General features: G+C 40.3%; 1 protein-coding gene and 1 pseudogene across 1 annotated transcript in view; one reads left to right on the top strand and one right to left on the bottom strand.

The window, feature by feature from the left end:
• Positions 1-2,248: 2,248 nt before the first annotated feature.
• LOC147624427 (uncharacterized) lies at positions 2,249-6,051 on the bottom strand (annotated as a pseudogene).
• A 473-nt stretch (positions 6,052-6,524) lies between these two features.
• LOC147624426 (protein ORANGE, chloroplastic-like) overlaps positions 6,525-9,703 on the top strand; it is a 77,203-nt gene continuing 74,024 nt past the window's right edge. The window contains exon 1 of the mRNA XM_086819421.1: positions 6,525-6,974. Coding sequence (XP_086675547.1) covers positions 6,766-6,974 — 209 coding nt within the window. The 5' untranslated portion in view covers positions 6,525-6,765. The remainder of the gene's footprint in view (positions 6,975-9,703) is intronic.

Raw genomic sequence — 9,703 nt, 5'->3', positions numbered from 1 at the left:
GTGTGTATGTTTGCTTGCAAGGAACTTGAGCTCTCCCTCTCCTCCACATTCTCTTTAACATTAAGAGACATCATGTCCAGTGACCAACTTTTTTGGTGGAAAGGTCATATTATTTTTTGAAGATTTTAGATAAATCTTGCCAACCATTCCCAAGGTAGGCCAAGAGGAATGTTACATTATGCCACTCATAGTTTTAGAGAGACACTAAATTATTGAATCTTATGATGAGGAACATGCATATTCTTCAAAATGGCAATAACTCAAAGGAGCACAAATTTATATAATGGATTCTAGACATTGGCAATTGGACATACAAGGGGATAAAAGAAGGTATTATTTCAATTCCACCAAAAATGCTTTTAGAGAGAGGATTTATGGAAACTTAATTAAATGGGCATATAGATAACTTTCAAATGTTGTGGAGTATGCATTGTATTTTAGAGAGCGTACTATTCTTGTGCATCAAAACCTTGAGGTTGAATCAATCAATAGCACCACACTAAGTGTAATGCCTACGAAGATTAAAGCTTGATGGTACATATATCCATCTCATCGATTGGTTTTGAAAAAGAATGCTCCAATAACTTTGTTAATGCTTGCAAGGAGTTCCACACAAAGGTCTTAGATGTAGAAATTATTACTAGCACTAATATTGGAGACATAGTGTTTATTCCCGAATAACTTTCATTCCAAGTACATTGCAACTTTCATTCAATATGAGAGCTACTTCTTCTTCTTATACTGTTTTGTGACAGGTTTCTTTTAACTCTCTCTTTTTTGGTAAAGAGCTAAAGATAGGAAGAAAAGAGGGTAATTCGGAGAGAAGATTACAAGCCATGCTAAAATTGGAGAAGCCCAACCAAATATTGATGACTATAACTAAGCTTTTGATATCAGCGTTGTTTATGGATGGGATCCTATGAAACGATGGGGAAAAAAATCAACATGACACCGGAAATGGGACCAAGGCTCTGATACCACTATACGATCTGGAGCATTTGCACATGTGCATTGTCAACGTACTTTGAAAGAACATGTGTCCTTCCATTCACGTATAAACATCTTGAAGCGCTTGAATGAAGATGGACACTGCAACCCATACCATTTCTACAGCACGTCCTCTTTGTATGCACGTTTTTCTCAAGTTTATTTGAACAGCTTATAGAGCTCAAACGAGCATGAACATCAAGGCTATGATTATATTCGACGTGAGGAATCAATAGACATTGATGACAGAGATCTCAGATTACATTGGAAGGTAGATAATTCCAAATATTTGAATCTGACTTACATGTCATTTATCAAGTTATAGGATTTTCGCGCTCGTTTGTGTGAGCGAAGTAAAAAAAAAACCATACATAAAGTATGGCGGGGAGTTGGCACAATCCTCCCCAAAATTTATAAACATAGGAGAACATGCCCCTCCCTTGTTTCCCAAATAGCACTTTTGATATCAAAAGTGGACCAAAACACCTTCAGTGTTGAAGGCGACCATTAGTCCCACGTATTGATTTATGATACAAAACTCATTTTCAAATGTGGTAATGAATTTGTAATTTTCTAATTTGCGAGGTACTTTCGAATCCCCATCGAACATAAGAACATGCTTCAAGCTCATCGATTAAATCTAAGTTACACGTCATTCATTAAGTTATAGGATTTTGTGCTCGTTTGTGTGAGTGAAGCTTTAAAAAAACCATACATAAAGTATGGCAGGGAGTTGGCACAATCCTCCCTAAAATTTATAAACATAGGAGAACGTGCCCTTCCAAACAATCTTGTTTTGCAACCTTCAGAGCATGAAGTGCACTTGGTTTTGATGATGATGATGTGTGTGTGTGTGTGTGTGTGTGAGAGAGAGAGAGAGAGAGAGAGAGAGAGAGAGAGAGACAGAGAGAGAGAGAGAGAGAGAGAGAGAGAGAGAGAGAGTACTTGCTTGCGTTCAGCAAGACATCTTGTGCATGAGGTAGTTGGGGATTCTCAAGCATATAAAAGTTTGCAAGATATTATCTTGCAGAAAGCCCTCTTGCAATTTTGTCATGAATGCGGTTTCCAAATGCTATAGTGTGATCGGCGCTATCTATACTTATGTGGTGTTCTTCTCGGTGGGGTTCAGCCCCATGGCTCCCTCTATCGACCCTTGTCCATGAGACGATAAGAAAAGAAATATACATACAATCAACATGAAGGACCAAAATGCCGACCATCACTTCTAAGCACTTGCAAAAGTGTGGCAATTAACACTACTTCAACCAGACCAGCAGGCAACCAAATCCTTCATGATAGCCAAATGGACCCACGATAATGGCATCACAATAGGCCAACTCCCCTTGTACCACCTAAGATCTCCAGCTAGCTTGGACTTGGCCCCATAATGCAGTATATTGTAGCAAATAAGCGATCATGCAATCTTATTGCTGCAAAAAGGCAAAGCCATAAAATCCTTTCATGCCATCACCCTATCATCCTTTCATGCCACAAAATCCTTTCATGCCATCACCCTATCTTGACACTCACATAATGCCTTCATAATCTACAAGTAGGCATCGCAATCCCAACAGGGGAGGACATCCTTGAGAGATAGATTCTTTGGCTTCATCCCCTTGTACACCTCCTTATGTGCATTACCTTTTGAGCTCCTCAAGGTCGCCTACCTAGTCATCAGCATCACTATAAGCGGCCACTTTATCCAAAAGATAAGCTCTTCTTCCTCTATACATTTTGTAGACTTCTTCCCACATCGCATCTAAACAATCTAGCTTGAGATTCAAGAAGCCACGTGCATCCTTTTCAGTGAAGTCACCACAATAGTCTGCTTCGAAACTCTAGATGCACCTTTATGATCCTCCAACCAGTAGTTAGAAGTCGCCATAATTCCTTTGCAAGATGGTCTTGCTTGTTGCTAATCTTGACAAAGAAATCGAGTAAGCTAAGTAGTGCCTTCTGACTAGTCCCATCATTTTGCCAATGCTAAAAAGCATTGGCCTTGTCTAAGATAATTGTTGGCACTTTAGTCGTCTCTACCTTGCGCATTCTCAAGTAGTTTCCCATCGCTTTGTGGAACTTAACGGTGTCCTTCTTGTTGAGCGCTTCACCTGTAGATTATCGAGGAGAGAAAGGTCACGCAGCTCTTCCGCTATGGTAAATTCATCGTGTGTGGCATTTTTTTAGCGTCAGCTTTTTTTCAGTGTTGTTTAGCGTCATTAGTGGTTTTTTTAAAGCGTTTTAAAACCTTAGATGTGGCCCCACAAGTGTGATGTTGTCAGCTTTTTTCTTAGCGTTTTTTTAACCTTTGATGTGGGCTCACACCCTTGCATGCTTTCATGCAAGGGTGTTAGGCTACCCAAGGTAAAGAAACGTCTTTCATAACATGAACGGAATTCTCGTAGAATTTAACCAAAAACATAAATTAAGCATACTCATATATATATGAGCATTACACAAAAGAAATAAATGAGAATAACATCATCGGAATATAGATCTCATTAGCTATGAGAGTGGAGAAAAGCATACAAGGTCATCAACACGAGCGTTGGGTGCAATCCTCCCCCCCCAGCATGTGGCTTTCCTCCCATGCATGGGTATTTATAATCATATTAGTTCAGCCACTTTAGGCCAAAAATAGAATACCAAAGGAGTGGCTTGACTTTCTCTTGCAAAAAGCAAGGGTGCACATCATACTTTCACTCTTTTTATAGAGTGAAGTGAGTTTACACATTATGATATGATGCCTTGAATTATCCTAAGATTTTCAATACAAATAAAGGCTAAGCCTTTCAACCATATAATTTACATTTCTTGTACACCTAGAAGGTTATAGTTAAAAACCAATATCTATTCTAAACTTGAATTCGGCTTATGTAATAATTAAATCAGTCTAATTGAATAATCCTCCAAAATCTTTGGAATCCATGAGAGAGAGAGAGAGAGAGAGAGAGAGAGAGAGAGAGAGAGAGAGAGAGAGAGAGAGAGAGAGAGAGAGAGAGAGAGAGAGAGAGAGAAGAGAGATAAACCATCCCTAGTCACATGAGATCCCAAAGCCCCTCCCCTACTTCTACGAGTTGTTGCCCAGAGGTATGCCTAGAGGTAGGTATAAATAAGCCTCCTCCCCCCACCAACTTATATAAACTCTTGGCCGAATGTAGACACAAATAAACCTCATGACACAAAGAAGCCCTTCCCAAGTTGTGGATGTGCATACACGCATACGAGAGAGAGAGAGGAGGAGGAGGAGGAGGAGGAGGAGGAGGAGGAGGAGGAGGAAGAAGATTCTTTTTAACGTTTATAATCCCAACTATTATTGAGTATATCAAATGATCAATGGGTTTTGAACTCAAGTGGGTACACTCATTGAAAGATAACTCTTGGCTTAATTGACAATGATATTAAAATCTCTCTCTCTCTCTCTCTCTCACACACACACACACACACACACACACACACACACACAATGAACTTAAGAACATTATTCAAGTGGAAGAGATAAAATTACAAATAACAAACAATGATATTAAAATTTTTGATCAATAAACAATGATATTAAAATTTTTGATCTCTCTCTCTCTCTCTCTCTCTCTCTCTCTCTCTCTCTCTCTTATACACAACAATATACATATGTGGCAATATGCAAGAAAGGATCTTATAAGAACAAATACTAGTGCTTGTGCATTTAGTGTATGCAATGTATATATATGTATATTCTCTCTCTCTCTCTCTCTCTCTCTCTCTCACACACACACACACACACACACGCGCACACACACACGCACATTGAGCGTGCGGTAACATGCAAGCATGGATCTTATAAGAACACACATCATAGTGCTTGTGTTTGCTTAAGCTTTTAGTGTATGCAATGTGTGTGTGTATATATATATGTATATGTGTGTGTGTGTGTGTGTGTGTATAAAAGCATATTTTCATATAGTTGGAGAGCTCACACACTTTCTCTCTAAATAATTTAAAGACCGAGAAATGTGCCCTTTCTTGGAAACATTGTTGACTTTTGGATTCCTGCAAATCTTTAAGTTTGAAAACTTGAATTGGAAAATCTATATATATACACTTGAAAAGCTTGAGTTTTAGAATCTTTAAAACCTTTGAATTTGATAACTTGAATTGGGAAAACTATATATATATATATATATATATATATATACACCCTTGAAAAGCTTGAGTTTTGGAATCTTCCAAGCCTTTGAGTTTGAAAACTTGAATTTGAAAAGCTGATATATACACTTGAAAAGCTTGCTATGAACTTTGTGAAATCTCTAAGCACCTTGATATATACTAAGTGTATAGCCATGTTTAAGCCATTAGTGTAAGCAATGTAGGAATTTCACACTATTATGCATATTTATAATATATATGCATATATAAATAACCATATTTTCATATGACTGTGGAGAACTGGCACACTTTCTCTCCAAAAAAATTTCAAGACTAAGAAATGTACCCTTTCTTGGGAACATTATTTTTGAAAGCTTTTGAGTTTTGAAAACCTGCAAACCTTTGAGTTCTAAAATGAGTCCGAAAAGCTTAATATCTTTCTTGAATACTTGAAAAGCTTGATATGCACTTTAGGGAAAGTTTGATACTTTTGCATGATTGTTATATATATATATATATATATATATATATATATATATATATATATATATATATATATATATATATATAGCCTTTTTTGGGAACAATAAGTATTTTTATTTATATTAACAAGGCAAAAGCCGCCATATTTTCATATGGCTAAAGAGTTGGCACACTTTCTCTCTAAACAATTTTAAGACCAAGAAATGTGCCCTTTCTTGGGAACATAGTTTCTTGAAAGCCTTTAAGTTTTAAAATCTTACAAAACTTTGAGTTTTGAAAACTTGAATTTGAAAAGCTTATATATATTTGTAACACTTGAAAAGCTTGATTTTTGTAAAAGCTATAAGAACCTTGATATTGAGTGTATAGCAACATGCACTCATGGATCTTACAAGAGCATAGCACCAAGATGGCAAACATGGAGGTCAAATCTTGAAGGGTAGCATGTGAAGGTGCCATAGTTGCCATCTCCTCATCTTGACTACCTACATCTCTATGCTCGACAAATGGCTTGCAATATTACCCCCACAACACCCACACTTAGGACTTATAATTGAACTATGCTTAGGCATGCTAAGCGTGCTATGATTATTTCTTTCAATTGTGATATGTATGGCCTCTAACACTAGATGTTTATGGCTCCTAATCAATCTGCTTTATTCCTTAACTTTGAAGGAATAGATACTTCTAATCAATCTGCTTTATTCCTTAACTTTGAAGGTATAGATACTTCTAGATCTTGAGAAGTTAGAGAACAAAAACCTTGAGATTTAATTTTTTTTATATAAATAATATTACGATTGTTAGATAAAAGGTTATCCACTTTTTAGGAAAATACTTTTTTTTCCCTTGACACTGAAGAGGATTAAAGAAGATCCCTATCTTGATATTCGCCAATCAATCAAAAGCAATCAATGAGCTCCCAAAGTGCTATGTCTTGTTGCAGATCATGGTGGTGACACTGAGATTGTGGATAGCTATCAGCAATGCAGCATATTCAAAATGTCGGTACCTATTTGCTTTGGTTTCTGCCGCAGGTGGTCTGGGATAGAAACCAGGTCGCCGTCCTCTACGCTTTCACACTTTCTTTTCCCCCCCCTGCACTCCGACGGATGATGCTGTGAACAGATCAGAAAGACGAAGCTTTTTGCCCTATCCTCCACGATCAAAGCAATGCAAACGGTTCTCAGACTGCACTCTGTGAGCCGCCTTTCTTTCCTACAGCAGAGAGCTTCTTGCCCTAACAGTGCTTCTCTGCGAGGTTGCTTCATATTCCGAGTGAGGAGAGATCAATGGCGAGCAAACCAGAAGAAGCAGAAGCTTTTTCTCTCCCGGGCCTCTGCCCAAGATGGATTTCTGTTCAACAACATGGAAGAGAACAGGTTTCCCCTACTTTCTCTGCTTCTGTATTTGTTCCTGCATGCCTGCCTTTTTAGGGTTTCTGCCTCTTATCCGTGCCGTACATGTTGCTGTGTCAGAGGCTGCCATATGCTACCTTTGATACCATATCACATAGCCTGGAGCGGGCATATCAGATACCTCATGTTGGTAAATAACATGGCTGAAAGTTTGTTACACCCCATTGAGGACCTCATCCCCTTTCCAGCGATTGCCAGGTGGTTCACAGAGTGTAAAGAGCATCCAATTAGTGCTAGACTGGGGTCCCTTTCTTCGCTCATTGCAGGCAAGACCTCGCCTGCACATGGAGCTGGTTTGGGTCCTTCATACCAATTGACCAAGAGGCCCTTGTGATCTTAGTGTGAGGGTCTGCTTGATAGACCTTTCAATGGACTCCTTCATTGTTTTTGAGGAGGGCAGCTCGTTGTTTGCAACTCTAGTTTTCATGTAGGTCCACTAAAACCCTGCACATTTATTTGATGATGTGCGCATGCCTATAGAGGACTATAATGAGGAGTTGCAGCAAAGTCTAGTGGATGAGGCATTGATATCCTTTTGCTACAGGAGCACCACCTTATCCCTGGTTGCATCATTTGCTGTAGCAATCTTCTGGTATGTGAGAATCATACCCCTCTTGGTCCCTCACCTTTGGTTGACAATGCAACTCGGGGGCTCTACATTTCAATTGCGGCCTTTTGCATGATTCCTTATGTGTTTCTTCAGGGGTTCCGTTTCACGGCAAGGCCCAGTGGGGTCCTACTCCAGGATGGGGATGAGCGTATTTTCTTTCTCAACCTGCTTTGAATCCTTGCCATGACAGAACGTCTTTTTGGATGTATGTTGATGGCCTACCAGATGCATCTTGGTGCGTAGAGAGGGACTTTTACACGATTGAGGTCAGTGACTACCAAAGCAGTAGTCATCCTTATCATATTTCAAAATGTTTGAAGTATGATCAATGAGTCAGGTCCAGGTTTGATGATGAGGTCACACTCTCACCAAGCAGTCTCACTGGACGATTCTTACTGAATTTTGTTGTTGGCCCCGAGCTCACAATGGGCTTACAGGGGGCATTTGGAGTGCAAGGGTAGACTTAGGAGTCGTCAGGGATTCCAAACCACTTTGCTCAATTGATGACCAACCTTGTGGTTTCCTTTGGCAGGTGAGGAAAGTAGATAATCACAGCAAGGTTAGGGTCAGAGTTGAGTGCAAAGACATGTCACCATCGAGCAAAATGTGCAGCAACATTGCATAATGCGGGGGGCTTCTCTTAAGGATCCTGCTAGCCAAGACCTCAAAGTCAAAACCCATGAAGAAGTAGCGCCATCCAGTAGGCTGGATATCTGTGATGTGCCATGGACCAGGCGGCTTGCAGTGTTTCTCTTGGGTGGTGTAGGCTCGTTTGCTTCCTGTGATTTGGCTCACAAGGATGATGGATTCAAGTGATACTACCAAGATCAAAAGAAGCGGAAAGTTTGAAAAGGATGCAATTGGTGTCTCGGTTGGGGAAGGCTGCAATGGAGTTATTGATGGGTCAGGAACCAAACGAGAGAAAATAAAAGAGAAGAAGAGGGGCCGGAGGGGGGAGTGGAACAGGAAAAGGGAATCTAGGAGAAGGCACGAGGGGAAAGATACAGGTGTTCACAGGCAGGTTGGTGACAGGAGTCACGTTGCTCGCGAGTGTGTTCTAGGCAGGTGGGCAACCCAGAGGGTCACACAACTTCAAGAGGTCGCGAGAGGGCAGAGTTGAGAAGCAGGGCCGGTAGGAAAGGGAGGGTAAAAAGGAGGGGCAGCATGGAGAGTAAGAAATGACCAACTATGTGCATACACAAAGTTCAGGATCTTTCACAGACAAAACTTGAGCACAACTTGTAAATGAACATAGATGGAGAACAATATTGAATTACTGCTGCAAAAGATGATTACAATAGATGGCTTCAGCTTTCCACCCACGGGTTTCAGTCGATAGGAGCTTCGATGGCGAGTTACAAAACTGCAAAGAGGGAGGTTGTATGCATTGAGAATAAAATGATGCACAAATGATGAATGAGCTGCACTACTTGTCTATATATAGGCTCCGGTGGCGGTCACAGCTCAGGTCAATTGACCCTACACCCGACTAGGGTAATTTTAGATTTTGCAAAAGTCCAAAGGTTTTGGTGCAGCTCTCAAGCCCATGTGGACTTGTTTAGGTGCCGTTTCAGGCCCACAATCTAAGGACAGGGTGTCGAATCTCCCTTAACCTTAGTGTGATCAGATATGGGAATATTAGCTTACAAATGTATGTAGCCTATTTGGCAGTGCACGAAACCTATTTAAGTCGTGTCCACCATGTGGTGTCTAAACCAGGTCTTTTGGAATGTTGTCTAGGCCCTTAACCCGGGCTAGGCCTTTGAAACTAGAGCTAGCTGGTGTTGTTACAAGAAGAGGCTGCAACAGTGATTTCCAACATTGACCCGGATTTGATGAAGGTAGTTATAGTTGGGAAGCTTGTCAAGGATTCCCGCGAAAGAATTCTTGCACAATATTAATCCACATTAAGGTTCTGTAGGGTAGCTTGCCCCTCAACCATAGATTGAGTACAAAAAGATTTCTCCAAGCATAGGGGGTAAGGCCCCACTCCGTCCATATGGACTCACGCAAGTTAGCCCTTGCATCCCATTCTGCCTGGACTTGTCATAAGGGACCTTCGGTGGACCATTTGCTTCAAGGA

Source organism: Cibotium barometz, chromosome 25 (genome assembly GCF_041138505.1).
Source record: "Cibotium barometz isolate CiBa-2024 chromosome 25, ASM4113850v1, whole genome shotgun sequence".
Lineage (NCBI taxonomy): Eukaryota > Viridiplantae > Streptophyta > Polypodiopsida > Cyatheales > Cibotiaceae > Cibotium > Cibotium barometz.
This window is presented reverse-complemented; position numbering and strand designations above follow the sequence as displayed.